The 20,743-nt window shown below is 38.5% G+C and overlaps 1 protein-coding gene across 3 annotated transcripts in view; it reads right to left on the minus strand.

Moving 5' to 3' along the window:
• Nucleotides 1-2,010: 2,010 nt before the first annotated feature.
• The window catches only part of upf2 (UPF2 regulator of nonsense mediated mRNA decay), a 32,644-nt gene continuing 13,911 nt past the window's right edge, over nt 2,011-20,743 (minus strand). For 2 of the 3 annotated variants that reach the window (XM_041977435.1, XM_041977437.1), the window contains exons 15-21: nt 15,753-15,907; nt 12,010-12,114; nt 11,771-11,869; nt 11,498-11,671; nt 7,624-7,765; nt 7,255-7,375; nt 2,011-4,437 (exon numbers count right to left, since the gene is read on the minus strand). In XM_041977435.1, the coding sequence (XP_041833369.1) occupies nt 4,428-4,437; nt 7,255-7,375; nt 7,624-7,765; nt 11,498-11,671; nt 11,771-11,869; nt 12,010-12,114; nt 15,753-15,907 (806 nt within the window). In that variant the 3' untranslated portion in view covers nt 2,011-4,427. The remainder of the gene's footprint in view (nt 4,438-7,254; nt 7,376-7,623; nt 7,766-11,497; nt 11,672-11,770; nt 11,870-12,009; nt 12,115-15,752; nt 15,908-20,743) is intronic. The other variant, XM_041977436.1, reaches the window with a different exon arrangement.

Consider the following 20,743-nt stretch of genomic DNA (forward strand, 5'->3'; position numbering starts at 1 on the left):
GTGACTGATTATTTTGTTTTCAACACATTCCAGTGTTTATCAAATAAAGTTTTTAACTAGAATATTCCATTCATCAACATAGATGTATTGCCTGTGTTCCCTTTACTGTTTTGAGCAGTGCAGTTTTTATGTTAGTCACATTTTAGAGAAAAATCCTCTTGAATTATTTCTGTATTTTCATATTTTTGTCTCTACTGCATGTTAATATACTGTACGGAATGTACTGTGTATAAAAATGAATCTCAGAATATGATTGGACGAGAACCATATACTGTTGAATGGACAAGATTTTGTTCTTGCATAAAGGGCTGGGGTTCATCAGTGTGTGCACGGATTTTTTTCTCTGAAGAATGTGTTCATGTACATTCTGCATTTATACCTGTTGTTATCAAAATGATCAAAATATTCTGCTTGCACCGTTGGAGCATCTAGAGGGAGTTTAGATGAAGTATTCAGGAATAGTAAATGGTTTACCTGCAGGACACAGCAGCCAGTCATCTCTGTAGAGACATGGAGGACTTTGATGGTGGAACTGAGTCATACCACCTCAAAATTAAAAACTTGCATTCAAATTCAAGCAAATGTTACATAAAGTATTGTTAATCTGGATCACACAGTTATTACTGCCATTCTTAATCCATAATATCAACAATGAGAGAGTAAAATTTGTTATAAGTCTGGATCCTCTTTCACATCTTTCCAAAAAACAATGCTCAAAGTCAACAAATCTGACAGACTCCACCCACCAGCGGAAGGACTGAACAGCTACTGTCTTGCAGTGATGCTCGAGAGTAGGCTATGAGTCCTTACAAATGGTGACCCATTGTTAGCTGTTTAATTAGCACTTAGTGATAGGGATGGGCATAATTAATCGACGATCGATTAATTGATCATTAAGATGTCGGACCGAACTGTGACCAGATCTCAATGTGGAAACGCACTGTTTTTTCAATTTTCACTGCATTTTAATATACCCCACAAACACTGAATTTTAATATAAATATTAATGATTAATCGATAATCGATCTGTTAATTCTCACGATGATCAATTAAGACAATTTAATCGAATGCCCATCCCTACTTAGTGATCATGTACTTGTTTTGTTTACTGGCTTGTATTCTGGTATTTCATGCACCAAGGTTTGAGAGAACCATCATTTAATCCTGTTTGTCCTGTACATGCTGCAGAATTGACAATAAAGCTGATTTTGACTGATCAGAGTGGAGAGATTTATGAACCTTCTGAAATACCAGTAATTTTAAGCCTAAAACCTTTAAACATCTACTAGAGAGCTAAAAGTGAAGAGGAATTTCACCTTTCAAAACAACGACCCCAAACATTCACCCAAATCAACTAAAGAATGACTTCCTGAGAGGAAAATAAGATTTCTATTAGCCAAACCAGACCCCAGAACTAAATCCTATAGAAAATCTGTTGTGGGCTGTACACAAGAGATGTCTTCTTAATCTGAGCGATTTGGAGTTTGTTTGTAAGAGGGGTAAATTTTGCCAAGTCATGCCAAGAGACTCCTGCCACAGTAGACTGAATGCTGTGATTAATTGAAGTACTTTAACAAAGTATTAGTTTAAGGTTGTGCACACTGACGTGACCAGCTTTTTGTAGACTTTGATATTTTATCCCATAACAGATATATTAGTTTGGAACTAATTTGTTGTGGTTTAATTTATATCAGATAAACCTGCTCCTGAAGTCAATCATTACCTCTACAGACCTAACCCTTTCCTACTCAATGTATATGCATTATTTTAAACTGGTACACAAAAATGCACAGGTCCAATGTTTTCTTTACCAGGAGCCAGCTGATTCTCCCCACCTCCCCAGGTTAATCCAACCATGCTCGGCATTGCTTCACTTATGCAGTATTTAAGGAAAGTCGTGGCAGGAAATGAGGAAATACTTACGCTTGCAGCCTTGTAATTAGACCTCAACAAACAGACACACCCTCACAAACACGCACATGCCACAAACACAAGATAGACCAAACAAACTTTAATCGTCTCTGTACTTTTATTCTTATTTCTTCATCATGAGCTGTGACACAAAGCTTCACTAGGCAGTTTTCTTCTTATCTGCAGTTTAAGAACGATAGCTTTGAATCTAGACACAAACTACAGCACTGCTGGGTGGTTTTACTACAGCAAAGAAAGGCTGGTGCAGAAGAGTCCCATGCAGAAGAACATTGAGTATATTTATCCATCTAGAGGCTTAACAAGTTAAATCAATCTAAAATAATAGTGACTGTCATCACTTAGGAAGACTCTCAGGCACACTGTTATTCAGAAGTCCAAATGGAGAAAACAAAACAAAAAGAGGCTTTTATCACGTTGCACTACACAAACCAAAGCAAGCTGAATGTTGTCGAACTGAATAATTCAGATTCAGTCCAGCTGGAGAGAAGTTGAAACAAATATACACACAGGTGTCCATCTCTGATTGGCGAGCCTGTCAGGTCTGCACGTCTTGTTGAAGACGCTATGAGACTGTTACTCTGGTAACGAGTTTTTGATGCATTAAAAACTGGCCAGCTGTGTTCCTTTTGTTAGCCTGCTGTCAAGGTTGCTTTGACTTTCATCGAGTTACCAAACCACATATAACATGTTGATTAATGAGCTTTAAAGGGGCTGATGGGTGGGCTTTAGTCATTTCTGGATTGAACCCAGCTGGTGGCTTTTCCTCATTTCTGTGTAGCAAACCGATTCCGATTGCTAGCTACAGATGTTTTTCCTGAAAAGTTGACATTCCTTTAAAATTTTACTCATGTGAACACAGAGCTGGAAGTACTAACAAGACTGAACTATGTGGCATATTTAGTAGTTTTTTTTTATGTATCATGGTGATTTTTCTTATTGTTTTAAGCAGGCATTTCTCCATGTAGCAATAAACAGCAGCATCTATCAAGTACAGCTCATTTTTTTTAAGGTCTGAAGATTTTCAGGCATACTCCGGAGAGGCTGCATGAGACCGAAAGAAATTTCTACAATTTCCTCCAGACTACTTCTTGTGGTTAATCAGCCAGCTAGCCTAATAAATAAAAATAAGTGAGTAAGATCGTGTGAAGCATTTACAGCTTACTTTGCTGCTTTACAATGTCTTCTACTGACCTGTAATTTCATGGACACATTCAAATAAATATGCTGTTGATATCGGCACAAAGCTGCCATTCTCCTGAAAACACAAATTTCCACACTTTAGATTTCGCATCATGTCGCTCTAATGCCACTCTAGAGTATTTCCAGCTCTGAGAACACACAACGTCCTGCTGTGAAGAAGTCTGTACCAAAATTTTCAGCTAAAATCTGGAGTTCATGAGTGAAAAACTGGCTTTAGTTAGTCTGTAAAGAGGATTTGATAAGAATTTTTACGGTACATTTACAACAGCTACAACAAATCTGTGAAGAACAGACTTCTGCAGAAATAAGGCAGGGGTTGTTTGGTGTCTTAATGATCAAATTATGACCCTTTTTATTCCCCCTAATTAATTTATAGTTTCAGTTCTTATTAGTATGGAAAGCAAATATTTATTTTAAGTTGTTTGCTAAGTTCTACACAGCTGGCCAAAATCCACAGGACCTTTGAAAAAGAGCAGAAATGATAATATCCCAAAATCTTTCTTTGAAACTTTTGCTAGTTTAGACTTCTGTTGCCTCAAACAAGCTTTCTTAATCTATTTATTATTTTAAAGACAAAGTGAGGAAGAGAAAAATCTAAGCTAACAGCAAAACTGGTGGCATAAGCCAAGTGGGCTCTAGAACAAGAGCTGCATCCTGTCTGCCACTTCTTAACATCAGAAATCGGCTACAAAGCATCACGTCGGCCTCTGCATCACCGCGTTAACAGTCTATGAACACACAACCAGTCTCTAAGCAGATTTGCTCAACTCTGTCGCAGGAAGTTGGATGATCAGATGATTTCCTGGTGTTAATAGAGTCCAAAAATAGAGAAAAGAAAAAAGAACATCCAGTTGTGCACTCGTAAGTTTTAACTCCTAAAAATGACTTTTTCCTCCACCTGGTGTGACGGTGGGAAAAAACCTGCCTCATTTTCACCATCCCACCATCAGTCTGCCGGTCAGGTGTGTGTAGTCTTGTCCAGGCAGTTGCTTTAAGTTTTTGTCATCTCAGGCAAAAGACAAAAAAGAAAGAGAGCCATCTGTCTGAGCCCCGACCTCTGACCCCAGCTCGCAGCTTTGCCTCTCCATCTCGGGCTTCGGGCCCCTCGCAGGGTAACAGTGTGTGTTCAGGTCAGGGATTTGGTCTGGTCTGTCCCGGCGTCAGTGGGAGCCTGGGGGACTGGTTTCCGGTCGCGACCGGTTTCCCCTCCGATCTCCTCGTTGTCCGTCTCTCTCTCTCTTTTGCTCGTTCATTCTGTCTCTTGCTCGCTCGTTCAGCCCGGGCCCAGACTCCAATCAGCGTCTCCTGGAGGACAGAGCAGGACAGTTACTGTAGACGTGCTGAGCTGCACCCGAAACACATCCTCTTATATAAATACAGCGTGAATGGAAGAACTGAAGCAGCAGGAAATCAGAACATACTTTAAATTATTACTGGCATTTCTATGCAAATCATGCGGGTTTGTTTGGTTTCTTCCAAACATAATCATCCAGTCAGTGGTTGGTATTGAGTAGAAAAAGTAGCTGTGAGCTAACCTCTATGAGTACAAAACCAACAACTGTGGTGGACATCCACAAGAGGAAAATTGTGAGTGCTGCTCGTTGGTAATTAATTTAATCTAAACTTGTATGTGAATTAGCTTTAATTTAAACTTAACTTATTCAAACACAGCTGCTAACATGCTTGGAGGTCCAGTCAAGTCAATATTATGTAGAAAACAACCAGAGTTGCTGCGATCAATAATGTGCACTGCACATTTTGGTAAATCTAGTGGTAAAGTTTCACTTATCTACTATATGAACAGGTGTAGTAGGATCTCCCATGATGTGAAGCATGAAGGTCTTGAAGCAACAATGGTTAAAACTCTTGTCTGGCTTTCACTGGAGAACACCACCTGCATGTATGCAGTCATGCTCAGAGGCATGTTGCATACATTTTCTTTTACCCTCCCTTTGACCAAAAACATTTCTCCTGATTGGCTGAAGCATGAAGTGAAATATGAAGCTAATTCGATACATTTAGATCCGTTATTTTTATGCTGGTCTTTTTAACAGAAATTTAATGAATATGAGATTTTCTTATCTGGAAGCTCATTGACTACACTTTCATTTCACCCTTCTGTCTAACTGATTTAATGGTTACTCAAGCTGATGAGATACTTAAAAACACTAGCTTTTGAAGCACTAGGCACTTGTATAGCATAGTTCATGCACAAGACAATTCAAAGTGCTGGACCTGACAAAGGGAAACACAGCAAGGGGAGTGTGAGGAGAAGAAAAAGACGCATACAAAAAGCAACCATGACAGCTCTACAACCAAAACAAGAAAAAAAAAACAGCTGTAGAGAAAATTAATAACCTTTGTAAGAAAACAAAACAGACAATCATCAAGAGCACTTATAAGAAGACAATGCAATAAACAAATGCAATAAAAGTGTGAAAACATAACTAGCTTTTGGTGTAAAACCCACACAACAACACGGTGAATGCACATCAATGACTGTGAGGGCAGAATAAAGAGAATAGGATGCAAATACAACAACTCCTAGAAACCAACAAAGAGAACCCCACTACAGAGCGTGACATAAGGACATGCCCCCCCTCTTTTTGGTCACCGCCATCATTTCACCAGCTCACCACATCGTCTGGAACTGTGTCTGCAGTTTGTTACAAACAGCTGCCAGTTGCAAAGGTTTGATGGTTAACTTGTCGTTGAACAGGTTGAGAATATGATAATATTCAATATGACAACCTGTAAAAGCATAATCACCTTCAACGTGACTGGCCTGTTGTGTTGCATCAGCTGGTGCCAAAAATCTAAAACAGCCAGACATGAATGTTTTTTTCAAGTTCAGTAAATATGTTGAATTAGTTTTCATTTATATTTTACAACACTGACGCTCAAAAGAGAAGTCTCAGGACCACAGTAAAAAGACAAAGTATCACATGAGGGAAAATCTTATTCTGTTAAATAGGAAACACGGTGAGTAGATGGAAGCAGCTAAAATATCCGTTGTCTACATGTTTAAGCCGGTTGGACAGTCAGTGTTATGAGTGTGTCACCCAACACATGTATGAAAATAACAAGAAAATATAAAGATTTTTATCAGAAATTACCTAAAAATGTGAAAACATATGGACCCAAGGAAAATGTCTATGAAAGCATTTCAATTTATTATTTAAATTATTGATTTAATTTATTATTATGAAATGTAAAATGTATTATTTACTTTAACCTTTATTTATTCAATTCTACATTTCCCTTTTGCAAAAAAGAAAAAAAGCATATTCATTCTACACAAGACAAAGACTGTGTAATATAAGAGAAAAAAATAACAAATAATACTGATAAAATGAATAATAAATAAAATAAAATAATAAATGCCTCTTGCCTAGTAGCCACTGGGATAGAGAAAATAAATTAATAATAATTTAAAAACATGTTAAAAAATATATTTTAATTCAATTTATAAATATTAATACAAAATAAATATAAAAATTATGTAAAAAATTACTATTATATAACTGCTATTAGTTTTGTATTTTTCTGTACAGCAGGGCTCTACAGTGTAGTAACTTCTAGTTTGCATTTATAATTGTTTGTTTTTTTTATCTTTGAGACAAAGCTCTTCTAAAATTTAAAAGGGGATAAAATGTCCGTCTAAGAATTAATACAAAATAATCTTTATTTCCCAAAAATATCTAGAGCTTTAAAAGAAAAACTGTAAATAATCTCATTTGAACTCCTTGCTCGTGAAATTAATGTAAAGTTCAAGTAAATTAAAACAGGAGTAAATTACTCCAAGTAAATTACAAAAGTAAACATAAAAATGAATCTTTCCTGAGTATTTTTATTTAACTTAAATAAATCTCTGGTGAAAGTCCTGTGTGGAGGTTGGACACTCAGCAGCTGTTCTACTCTACTCCATGACACGCCTCTGCTGCTTGACCTTCCTGTCTATCTCTCTCTGCCTGTCTCGGATCTCATGCCTTTCTTTTCTTGCCTTTTTCTCTCTGTTCAAAGAGACACCAGCGAGACGTAGTCAGTGTATAAAATAAGAAACCCTGATCCGTCACATTCTGACTGTCAGCAGTGCTTCGCTTATCGGGGCTCATGTCTCACCTTCCTCCAGTTTTGAAGATGAGGTCGGCGTTGGGAGCGCCTTTCGGGTGCTGGTAGCGAGGCCGGCGTTCCCGGTTGGTGTTGGCCTGAGCCGGACGCTGGGCCAGAGACTGCATCATCTCTGTAACAGTCAAACACAAAGGGGATTTAGTTTTTCTTCAGAAACACAAAAGATTAAATATATTTCATTTTATAACGTAAAAGCAAAAGAAGTGAAATAAATTTCCTAAATACCATGTTTTCCTAAGAAATCTACAAAGACACAAATCTATTTTGTTTCAGTTTCCTTGGCAACACCTGTGTCAACATTTAGTGCTTCTCCCTCTAAACCTGCCAGAAGCAGAGTAAGACTCATGTGTCGTGACGTACCCTGATAGTCCTCCTGCTCCTGCCTCTCATTGATGTCCAGGGTGAGTTTCTTCATCCTCATGCGCTCCTCCTGTTCAGCCTGCTGCTGGTTGAAGTGGTTCGCAGCAAGGTGGGAGGACAGGGGCACGTTCAAGATCTTATACTGTTGACCAGACAACACAAACAGACAAGACAGGAGCAAGTCTGGTTAAACTAATGCCAGTTACTGAAAGCTGAGTGTAAGCATTAAAGCTGGAGTGGTTCTTAATCTTTCTGAGCCACGACCCCCAAGATAACATCGGCTGATGTTCGCGACCCCACCCCCACAAGACGACTTGGTGGTTAATTGTGTGATGTGTCAAAGGGGTTATCCTGCAGTCATCCTCTAAAGCCTGGTACACATATAAAGATTTTTGGGCATGGGCATGGGTTTTTGTCACGATTTTGCCGCTTCCGGACCTCAGACCGCTCATCGTGAAATTTCAGAGAGTCAATCAGAGAGCGAGCTGGCTGGGGAACAAGGAAGTAAATAAAGTCCGTGTTCACGCCGTCTCCAGTCTGTTATTTATTTATTTTTTTTCTGTTTGTTTGTTAACAATATTCCCTAGACCACCATCATTCCCTCGTCCTGTATATCCTCTTCCATGCTGTGTGTTGTGTTTTCTGATTGTTACTATGTTTCTTCTTCTACGTTTTTTGCCGGCTGTTGCTATGGTTCTTCTACGTTTCAATGTTTGTCTGGTTCGGAGGACTAGGTTGTAGATCAGTTGTGGGACAGCATCGTTATGTGTATGTTGTTCTGTGTTACATTTTTGGAGCACACCACACAGTACGATCAAAACAGATTTTTTTATCTTCACGTGTGAGGTCTCAATCAGATAAAAAATCTCATTAGATTAAGAAAATCGCTATGTGTGTACCAGGCCTAAATGTAAGCCTGGAAAACTGTCAGAATCTTCATAAATAAGAAGGATAACGTGTTTTTTGGTGGTTCACTGCTGTGACAAGGCACCTACATGCCCAAAATTAGCTTCTCTAACAGTGATAACTTTGTTATTTATGCATAAATGTGTTAAAAAAGTTAAGGTGCTAATTTCAAAGAATTATCTCTTCAATAATGGTTTATATTTGACAACCTTTGTAAAATCCCACATTTATTTGATAAATGTAGGCTATATATTTTTTAGAATTATCTAGAGACCCCCTGAAATTATCTCACAACCCCCAGTTTGAGAACATTGCATAAGAAGATGAACCCAGGCTATCAGGACTAGTCTGCATGCTAGGCTTAGCTCACTTACTTTACAGCTGCATCGATATTCACATTGAATCTTTTAAAGTAAGTAAATTTGCTTTCTTCCAAAAAGAAAAGGGGCAACTTTTCCTTTAATTTCACAAACTATACCAGACATAAATATCTGAACACCAAAGCCTTCGTCCATACTTATATACATGGTGTTCAAGGCAGCAGCTAACAAAACAGACAAAACAACTTCTGCTCCAAACGTGTGTTTTTCTTCTATAAATGCTAAGCTATGCTAACTGAATTAGCCTCACATTTAACACAGATATAATATTTTAATCAACTTCCAAAAAACACACATTTTCCTCAGAGTAAACGGTTTCCTGGAGTGGATCATTTGCTGAAAGAATACTTTGCATATAGAGCTGTTCAGCTTCTGTAGGACTGAGGTTCAGGTAGATCTAACCCAGCAGCACAGAGGACAGTCAGCACACACACAGGACGCCTGTATCCACTGCTGCTGTAAGGTGGTGAAGCTGTGTGTGTTTACAGAGACAGAAATGTCATTTCCCATCCACACACCTCATGCACAAAGATTCTCTGTCCAACACTTATGTGTGCTGATGTTATTGCTTGCATGTATCTGGCAGCTGTTCTTCGAACAGAGCGTGTGCACTGAGTGCTCCATTGAACCTCAAAGTCTCGGCAGAAAGCTGGACACACCCTACAGTCCAAGAACCAGCCTCAAACCACACATTCCACCCCGACAACACATCTGGCTTTCTGTATTCCTTGTTACATATTCAGTACATCTCGGACCTTTTAACGCCACGTCAGCCAGCTCCTGTAGTGAGTTTCTCTGGGAAAAAAAGCCCTGCCTCTGTTGGCATTTCCCTTCATTTCTTCTTATTTTGCTTTGTTCAGGATGTTTTTGGGCTGAAGCCATTTGGGGTGTAGATGTTGAGATCAGTTCAAGTCATTCCTTCTCCCTCAGTTCTCTGTCCTGTTGGCAGAACAGGCTGGTTGGAGATGATAGAAAGGCAACAGAAAGTCCAAAAAGCACTGGTTCCAACCAAGGTCTACAGAACAGCATCTCTGAACACACAACACGTCCAACCTTGAAGCAGATGGGCTACAGCAGCAGAAGACCACACCGGGTGCCTCCTGTCAGCTAAGAACAGGAAACTGAGGCTACAATTCACACACACTCACCAACACTGGACAATAGAAGATGGAGAAACGTTGCTGGTCTAATAAGACTCTATTTCAGCTCCACATTCAGGTGCTAGGATCCGAATTTGGTGGAAACATCATGAAAACATGGATCCATCCTGCCTTGTAGAATGTATTCACATATTCTGTCTGTCATGTTTGATAAAAATTGTCCAATTGCAATTTTAGAGCGAAGGAAAATAGCAAAAATTCCATGGATAATGTTGATCCAGTCCTCCATTGTTGGTGCTTCAGCTGGAAGCCATCTTTTTGTGGAATATACAGTAGCTTTTTCTCTTTACTATTCCAGGTCTCAAATGAAATGTCTCCCAAATACAATGCTTCAAATGACAAAGGGATTATATTGAGAATACATTCTGAATAGGTTCATGTATTTTATTCCAATAATGCTGGAGAACCCAATTTGAGCTTCTTTCTGGATTTTAATTTTTTCTACTTTTTTTTAAGTTTGTTGTTAATGCGCTTTTTATTATTTCCTGCACCCCGCTGTAATGTTTTATGTAAAGCACTTTTAATTGTCTTGTGCATGAAATGTGCTATACAAATCAAATTGCCTTGCCTCTTGTTTGCAGATTCTTGTTAAATATGCAAAAGAAATTAGTAAATTTACTCCCACCATATATTCAAGTTCATATTTACAAAATCCCTATAACCCTTTCAAAGCTCCAGGCTTGAATTCTTCAGATCAAAATTTGACAAAGTCCAGTGACCACAACATGCTTCAGGGCCCACTGCTACATAATCAAACACACAACCAGCAGGTAGAGGGGCTTTCAGATGAGACCCGCTGTAATGTCTTTGTTGTCAAAAATGTTGCTGTAAACTGAAACTGAACCCGTCAATACACACGGTTTTGGTAAATGAGAAGCTTAAAACAGCTTTAAATGATCTTCAAAGATCCACTTCAACAATTCTGCAATCCGGGAGAAAAGAAAACAGTACAGTCTAAATGAAAGAAGCTCATTGATGCATTTTAGCAGTTACGGCTTCATCGTGTCAACAAGCAACACAACAGAACATTTTAGATGTCGGACAGCAAGACTTAATTTACCAAATGGACAACAAAACAAATCCTACATAAAGATAATGATGCTTCACAGATACTTAATGTCAATTAAGTTGAAAATATCAGATTAAAGAGTAACTAGAGAGAAAAAATGTGTTGCTAAAAGAGGACGACCAATTCTGAAATGCTCCCCATAAAAAGGTCAATAGAGGCGCATGCACTTAGTCAATATTATCCCTGGCCTCAGGCAGACTGAGCCAAGTGTGTGAGGGAATTACATTTAACACGAAGTTTCTGTGTATCACTTACCTCCTCATGACTCTAAAAAAAACCTACACTGCAGCTCTGTTTCTGCATTTAAAAGATAATGTGTGATGTAAAAGCTGCTCGGCTTGACTGTAGATGCCTTTTACCTGCTGCTTGTTGCCTTTGCGAGTTAGCATGACGAACTGCATTGTGTCTGAGATGTCCGAGTCTCCCTCGCTGATGCACTGCTGTCCGGAGCTGCCCTTCCTCAGCTGGCTCTTCAGCTGCAGAGGAATGGCGACGTCCAGCTGGTGCACCTTCACGGCCTCGCCGCTACGCTGCTGTGATGACGAAGCAAAATGAGTCAGAGATGTGATGAGATTTACAAAATCATTTTGGCAGCCTTCTCTAGCCTACAGGTGAGTTGCAGGACGTCGTACCTGCAGGTTCTCCAGCATCATCTTATCCAGAGCCTGGATGAAGTCCTCGTCCTCAGCGCAGGCCACATGCTTCAGTCCACCGCCGCGAATGGTGACCTCCTGCACAGGGAGCAAAATTAACACAACCAAATATATAATAGCCTGACCTGGATTTAAAATATTCCCACATGCTGCCATGACCACACTGAGGATGCAGACGTGTTTATCTGCAGCTCTACATTCAGACATGTGGATCTTACATTGTTTTCCTCATCGGTCTCATTTTCTTTATTGGAGTCGGTCAGGTAGTCTGTGTTCTCTTCTTCTTCCTCCTCCCTCTCCTCCTCTTCATTGTCTGATCCCTCCTACGGGGGAAAGTCACAAACTCATTTGTTACATGCAGACGAATCTAGCAGCTGTTTTCTGTGTTTGCCATCCAGCGGCGCCGCCATTACTGCGGTGATGAGTCCTTATTACCTTAAATGTACTACTGCCTGCCGATGATGATGATGTCCAAGTTATTGTGTTTTTCACATTAGTAAGACATCAGTGTGAACTATGATTGACAGAAACTGATTTTATAACTGACAATCCAAACTTGAATGTAAAAGACAAATCTAGTTATAATAAGTTGTCAAGAGTTATGAAAGAAAGAGCTTAAAACTTTAGCAAAGGCTCCTAAATTTCTATTTTGTCATTTATATGACATCGTTTTAGCTGTAGTCTTTAGGCTGAAGGACATCGTGTTCTTGCACTGATTAAAGCAAATAATGTTACATTTCACGATAGCTCCCAAATTAGTCGTTTATTCTCAGCAACACCGCAGCTCTTTTTTTTTAGTCCATTAACATTAACCTTAACATTACCTGTTGTGTCACATTAAACACAGATATGAAGAATTAAATGTTGGACTGACAACTGTTCACCAAAGTTTAGTGTGCTGCTGTTGCTGGGAATAAAATCCAGTGTTTTAGCTACTAAGAAGGTCGATCACCGCCTGGATGTAGGAATAAAGAGAAGGATTCTTCATTATGGGAAGAGATGGATAATTTTACCATTAGAGCTCCTAACTCCAAAATAATGCCCACAATTATTGGCAAAAAGAACATTACAATGGCTTGCTGGAGGTTTTCTCTCTCTGAGTGCTTGCAGTGTAAATATGTAAAGCCCTGTGCTGGTCCTGTATGAACAGTGCTTTATAAATTTAATACTTACAAACCTCACAACTGAGCAGGACACACACACAGTTTAACAGAATATTACTGTGATGAAAATAGCAGATGACAACATGATGACATGCACAGAAACACCACCGCAGTGATGGTGGAGGGTCTACTGCTGGGAGTGGCCCAGATTTGCCTTTAGTATAAATAGCAAAGAAGTGGTTATCTCAGACTCTGACACTGAAAAGATGTTGCTTGTTATATTCAAGACGTGTGTCAGATTTTTCTCTATCATCATTAAAAACACCAACATAATGAGGACATTCAGCCACATCTTTAGATTAATCTTACTATCTAAAGATTAACAGACAACTTGTAAGCAAAGTGCTGCTCCAAAGATTTTTAATGAAATCCCAACAGGAAATGCTCCCGAGTGCCCTGGCAGCACATTTCTGCAGTGTGTCCAGTAATAACAAAAAGCTTCTCTTCAGTTTGTGGAAGCAACTAATTTGGCTGTTCTGTCTCTGAGACCAGAGTTTATCCTCAATAAAGTTTACCAAAGAGAAGCAGAGAGGCTGGGGATGGATCCTCACATCTTCAGAGCAAAAACAGGTTTCACATTCAACAATTTTTTTATGTGAAAAAATTAAACAGCTTGGTTTAGCTGTCCCTGCAAGACAACTGTGTGAATATCCTCTGCTGAATGATCGTCACCTGAACCGGGAGTCTTGTTTACAACTGCTGCAGCAGTACATTTAAGGCTCAAACCAATGATGCCTTCAGGCAAATGGCTGAAAGGCAGTGCTGATCCAGGTCAGAACGTCATTAGTAAAACTAGTTGCTATTAAGGGTTAGACGTGGACTTTGACTCGTTCTGCTCCTTGTGCTGTGACTGATGATGATTTACAAGTTGACAAGAGCGCATGTTGAGAAAGACCTCATGCTCTGCTCATGATATAATAAGGATCTGCCAAAACACACAGGAAGGGGCACAAAGTAAACACAGACACACACGTTTTAACTGCTTTTCCTTTTCTTAATGTATCTGGAAAAGTCCTAAAACTTGTTCCTCTTTGCTTTCATTCCAGAAGCAAACTGGGCAACAGTGAGGATCGTTCAGTTTTCAGTTTAACTGTCAGTTTTCATTAAGTCACAAACAAAACTACAGAACACGTGAACACAAAAACATCTTTAAACAAAACAGAATTCTTTAAGCTTAGGAAAATCCAGCCGACCTTAAGAAGGTCTACGAACTGTTTTTATGCGGTGACGTTTGGACTGGGGGAAAATAAAAGAGAGAAAGAAAATTAATCTCAATTTTGGGTGCAAGTTTGGCTAGAAATACTTAAAGTAGTTATAATCTCTTCAAGTAACCAGCTGTTTATGTCAGTCACAGTTATCAAATATTAAAAAACTTCACCCACAACTGGCTTTAATTTTCACCCATTGATTGATTTTATGACTTCAGTTGGTTTTGAATCTGTATGTTGTGCGTCCTCAGTTTTGAGTCTTTAAACATATTTTTGCTGTTTTTGTTTGCCTACAGAAAAATGTATGTATAAGCTGAACCTTTTTAACTCCCAGTCAACATCCAGACATTATTTTATAAGGACAGCCTCAGTTGTCAGATTATGAGCAGCATAAAGCAGATATAAAGCAGCATAAAGGGCAACCAAAACAAGAAAACAGAATTTATTACCCAAAGTACTTTGTAGAAATACCACACAGATCAACAGTGACCAAACCTTTTCTCATCTGCCCTTCATTCTCTAAAGTCTTGGCTTTAAGGAGAAAAATACTGGCATTGAAACAAACACACAACAGAAACTATTTACATACTTACACTTTTCCTCATTTACAGTTATTTCTGCTACTATTTACCTGCTACCCTCACTAAACCAACTTCAAGTCAGCTGCTTTTTTGCCCCACCATGCATCAACAACGTCTTTTTCCCAGCCATAGAGGAGCGTTATTTTTCTTCTTTTCACACACACACACAGAACCTTCTGCTCACTGGTTGATCTTTGGCTGCTCCTGATTGGACAGTACCGTCAATTTATGCTCTCTGATTGGTGGAAAGTTAGACAAGAAGTGGCTTCATCATTTCTGGGTCAAAATAGAGGTATCTTAGCAACACAGTAGTGACGGTATTATTGTTATTATTTCTTTTAATTAAGAAAATGTGAAATAATGGTGTTATCATGACTCACTCGCAGATTTACCAAATGAAGTCCCTGAATAAACACTACATTTTGTGGATGGATTGTAAACCTCCTGGACGGGATATAAATGCTTGGAAAACTTGTATAAATCACATAAAGGACATCACAATTTACACAGTTACATGCTACTGCTCCTGAGACACTGTTGACTTTATTAGCGATAGCGCTTGGAGAGTGCCAGAGATCTAGAAGTTTTAAGGGTTAAACAACTAGATGAAGGATGCACCTTTTTATTATTAGGGTCCGAGCTATACGAAGTATAGAACAGGCCCTACTGTTGTTGAAATGTTTATTATTATTATTATTATTATTATTAGAACACTGAGAGCAAATATGACCCCTAAACACCCATGAAAAGTTGTGAAATTTGGCACACACATCAAGCCCGGTGAACATTTTGATACTCTAAGGTCTGCATAGACGTCAATGCAAAAATGGCTCAACAGCCCAGGTCCCGAACTACTAGCAACTGCTGCAGCTAGCCAAAATGCTAATTCTTATTATATCATTATTATTTTTATTACAGATGTTATCTGTTGCTATGATACGCTAACGTGTAAACAGTGACGTGAGCTACAAGACAGGACTAGTTAGTTCACTATGACACAAACACTCACATCCTCTTCCTGTTCGTTCATTTCGCTCTCATTTCCCGACTGCTCCTCAGTCTCAGCTCCTCCCTCTTCATCATCATCACCATCATCATCTTCCTCTTCGAGGCCTTCTCCTTCACTCATGGCGCTGGAGCGGCCATCCCTCTCCATGGCCATGCCTTAGAAAACAGATGATGAAACATGGAAGATATTATGTTATTGTTACAAATGTTGTTCTTTTGTCTGCAGAACCAGGATGTAGGTGTGACCCATTACAGCATAACTACACAACGGTGGTGACAGCTCATAAATGAAGTCAGGGCAGAGTTGCAGATCAGGTCTTGTGTGACTGGAGTACTGAGGTATGTCGGATCCTGGTTAAAGTATGAAAGGTAACAATGGCCCCACTGTTTCGGTTCAAGGGGCCTCCATCAATCACCCTCTGGTCTCTTATGGTCACACAGTATAAATGTTCGCACACACACACCAGCAGTGGAAAGTTACAAGGCAGATTTACTCAAAGCGTTGTGTTTATAAATGTAAACTTCCAGTTTAAACCTGCAAAATCTCGATTATTCCCCCCTCTAACCCACCAGATTTACCTGGAGACTTTTCCAGTGATTGACTACCTGGTTAAGATATATTTTAACATGTGTTTAAAGTATTTTTACACAGATTCTATTCGTCTCTGCAGAGTCATGCTCTCTGAGGGTGGAGCTGCTGTTCACATTGTTCTCTGCATTCCAAGTCAACACCTTGAAACTGTTAAACAAAGCTGTGTTACTGTGCTGTTATCAGGATGAGCTGTGCAGGCTGCAGAGCGGGATACACCTGCTACACAAACCTCTCTTTCCTTCTCCTCTTCCTCTCACCTGCTCATTTCATTAGAGATTTCTGCATTCCTGAAAGTTTTTACTTTCAAGGTGATCTTGCACTTGGCTACCCTTCAAAGAAAGGGTTCATGATATACTGGCCAAGGAAAGACCCCACTTTTAATTACTGAATTTTTAATCTAAAGGCCTTTTGACTTTGTTATAAGTTAAATAGTTAAAAAATTATACAAACAGCAATTATCTGTCAAATAGTCTAATCTGTGGACGTTTATATTTTATTTTTGTTAATTTGTACCAGTCATAGAAGAAAAAATACAAAATATTTCACAAAAATCTACCTGCATGGTCCATACACACACACACACACACACACACACATTCTAGCTGTTTAAAAGAAAATAAGACAGAAAAACCAATTCACAAACTACAAAGACAAAATCTAACAATGTTTATTCTCTTTGAAGACAATGGTGCTTTGACAGATGCCAACCCAAAAAAATCCAATAGTCTAAAAATGAAAATGTTATCAGTTAAAAGTATGTTTCAGAACCGGCACATTTACAAGAACAAGTTCCACTGCAGGATACTATTGTGTGCTAGGTGCTGACATTTACAGGGTACAGCTACTGATAATGTCACAGTGGGAAAAAACTCACGCATTTCATTGGGAAAATATCCTGATCGAACTATTTATGAATCCTATATGAAATCAAATGAGTTTTTCCATCATCTGCTGCTGATATTTCATTGTGAAATATCAAAACACACTACATCACGGCAAGGAACTGAGAGATTAGAATTTATATTCTGTCAGATAAACTGAACAGAAGCATTTTACAATGTGCTCTCAACTGGTAAAAACTGGTAAACTACAGACCTACTAAAACAAAGATGACATGCAGACTTCCCCAAGGCTCCATTCTGGGCCCCCAATTGGTCCGCATGTATACTCCCACTAGCTAAGATCATGGAAACAAATCATAATTATGCAGATGAAATTCTGCTCTATATTACTGTCTGACCAGGTGACTCTGGTCTCATTCAAAGCTTCAGTACGTCTGTCAAATCAGTCTTTGGATGTGACAAAATCTCCTACAGCTTAATTAAGAAAAATCTGAAATCACAATTTTTGAAACAAAGATGAACGTCCAATGATTAGTGTTGAGTCAAGAATGTTGAAAACATACTCTAAACCTAATTCTTTTAAATTGGGTCTGAAAACTCAAGTTTTTCTTTTTCTTTCTGAATATATTTCCTTCTGGTTTACATTAACATTGATTTGGATGGTGATGATGCATTTCCCAATGAAGTTTTTCTGCTAGCTTGCTTCTAATTTCATTAATTCTTTTGTGTTTATTTCTTCCATTTTAATGTTAATTTTTATTGTTTCTTTTGCACCTTGCCTTAAATGTATTATGTAAAGCACTGTGAGTTGTCTTGTACATGAAATGTGCTATACAAATAAGCCTGCCGTGCCTTGTATTGCCTCTCAAACCATTTTCAGGACCTAAACTTCACTGTTCGGCATCCAGACTGAGTATTTTTTTTAATTATATTTATGTTATGTATTTAAATTTTTATCTACCGTTACACTATATTGTGTTGCTGTCATCACTCATAGCAGCTACAGATGACCATTTTCCTTATGTTCTCCTCTCAGGTGTCTTTGGTGAGGTCTGACTGAAGGAAACCAATAAGGAAAGTGGAAGAAACTTTGGTTTGAGCTCAATCCTGCAGCTGTAACAGCAGCAGTCAGCAGCTATTTTCACACATGGAGTCCAGAAATGTACGATCTCAAATACGCAAATATTCCATGAGTAAAATCTCCAGAACATCAGCCAGTGAGATGACATGTAAACATAGCAGCTAATATTCTGGATAACTTGCTGCTACTGAGCGAGTTTAAGAGCTGGTGAGTTTTTCTTTCTGCTGACCAGTTTTCTGCTTCCCACTCATTCCTCTTGTTGTGTGTAAGCTCAGAAACAAGTGGTATAAATCTCCCACTGTCGAGGAACTTATGTGACCAGAAACACAAAGAAAAGACCTCCTGGACATCATGGCTGTTCATGCTGGTGCACAACTATTAGCTTCTTTAGCTTTCCATTTAAATTTGCTTTGATGTTGGCGTAAATTAAATGGAGAAAAAAAACAATTTTTTGTGTAAGTTTGACAAGACTTCCATCCGTTTTCCGATTGTTAATGCTGCTTTTTCATGTATTTCACACTATTAAAATGTAAATATTTGCTAAAACTGCTCAACCTGGATTTGTTGAAAGCCTTTAAAAGGAGGTTTTAATACTCACTTGTTATTTTGTTTATCGGGTTAGCAGCTGCTTTACTGTAACTAAACTTAACAGTCTGGCGCCTCACTGTGGATGTTTTTCTCATTCTCCTGCTGAGTGTTCATGTCTACTACATGTCCTGATGGTTAAAATAACGGCAGAATGGCGAGTAAAATGACAACAAAGTACAAAGTATATCAGCCCCCACCTTCCCGTGATTATATATTCCATCTGACACAGAAACGGACTACATCAGGTTAGGGTTATAAAAATAATCTTTGTCAAACAGATAAAATGATGCTAACTGAAGATTTTCCTGTGTGGTAAGAACATAAATCTGTCAAGGGTTTTAATGCTCTACTTTTTGAAGGTTTTACCCGTTAAGCAGCAAAAGTCATATTTCAGCCTGAGCCCTTTCTGTGACACTTCATCCTTTTGACAAACACCTTGAAAGCAAATCGCCAACCCCCTTTCTTTTCAGTTCATCCACCTCTAGCAGAAAAAATTTGAAGCAGTCATATTCTCTATGATGTTATCAGTCTCTCATTGTTGTGGAAGGATTCTGGTGCACTCTTCTTTATGATGTTGTTTTAGTTCACTGAGGTTTGCAGCATTTGTTTATGCACAGCTCAGCATTTAAAACATGTTGAGGTCTGAACTTTGACCGGACCAGGTCAACACCTTGATTCTTTTCTTTTTTAGACTTTCTGTTGTAATTTGTTGTATTTGGGATCATTGTCCCTTTTCATAAGAAGAGTTGGTATGAGGTAGGATCCTATGATATCTGTGATGCAGAAAACACAGCCAGAATTCTGTAATTTGACAAGAAGGTAGTAATACCGCTATTAATCTAAGATTGTTTTCATGGTGTCTGAGCCAAATGAATAAGAAAAGTAAGATGAGAGTCGAATGTGTTTTAAGTGCTGCAGCTTCCTATCTGTGACGTTGTGCACTGGCAGGACTCATGTCTTCCCCAAAATGTCAGCAAATAACCTGGAATTTGGGAAAAACATAAAACAGATTTCATAGGGCCTTTAGTATGAGATGTTTGTGCTGATATGCTGTGTTTGTTTTTTGTTTTTGTTTTGTCTATTCTGATCAAACACCTCTTTAAACTGATCTGTCTAGAGGACATTGTTCAAGAAGTCTTGAGTTTTTTTCAGATGCAGCTTTACAAACATAAGCTGTGCTGCCATGTTTTTAGAGGGAAGACGTTTTCTCCTTTTTTCAAATTGTACCGTTATTATCTTTTACTTTTCACATGTTAACTGAGGCCTGGAGAGTCTGAGATGTAGCTCTTGAAGTTTTTCTTCTTTTTTTGCAGTTCCTCTGATCTGATCTGATCTTGGGCTGAACTTGCTGGGACATAAACTCCTGAAAAGAATGGCAGCTCTCTTAAATGTTTTACACTTGTGAATAACCATGCTCTCTGTAAAATGATGGACTCTGAATAGTTTGTAAACTGTATAATACTTCTCAGATTGATGGGCATCTACAGTCGCTTCTCTAAGATCAATGCTGTCGTCTTTCCTCCTTGATATTGTATTAACCTGAATGCTACAGATGAGAAAACGACTGCTTTTATAAAACGGATTATAATATATTTATCAATTGTATTTGATAAGCAACACTTCGCTGCTCCTGACCCTCTTTATTTATTTTAAGATTCTCACACATATCTTTTGAATTTTGGTTTGTTTTTGTTAAATAAGTGTAATATCTTATGTTTTGTTTGTGATCTAAAGTGGTATTTAGCTTTTTCATAACCTGGTAAGGACATGATAATTTATTTTATTATGTCCTGATATGTTAAACCTCAAAAATGTTAGACTGTAGTTATTTTTATGACCACCTGCCTAAAACTGAGCAGGCCCTCCTTACAGTGCCAACAAAAACTCAA

The sequence above is a fragment of the Melanotaenia boesemani genome, chromosome 23, assembly GCF_017639745.1.
Source record: "Melanotaenia boesemani isolate fMelBoe1 chromosome 23, fMelBoe1.pri, whole genome shotgun sequence".
Classification (NCBI taxonomy): Eukaryota; Metazoa; Chordata; class Actinopteri; order Atheriniformes; family Melanotaeniidae; genus Melanotaenia; species Melanotaenia boesemani.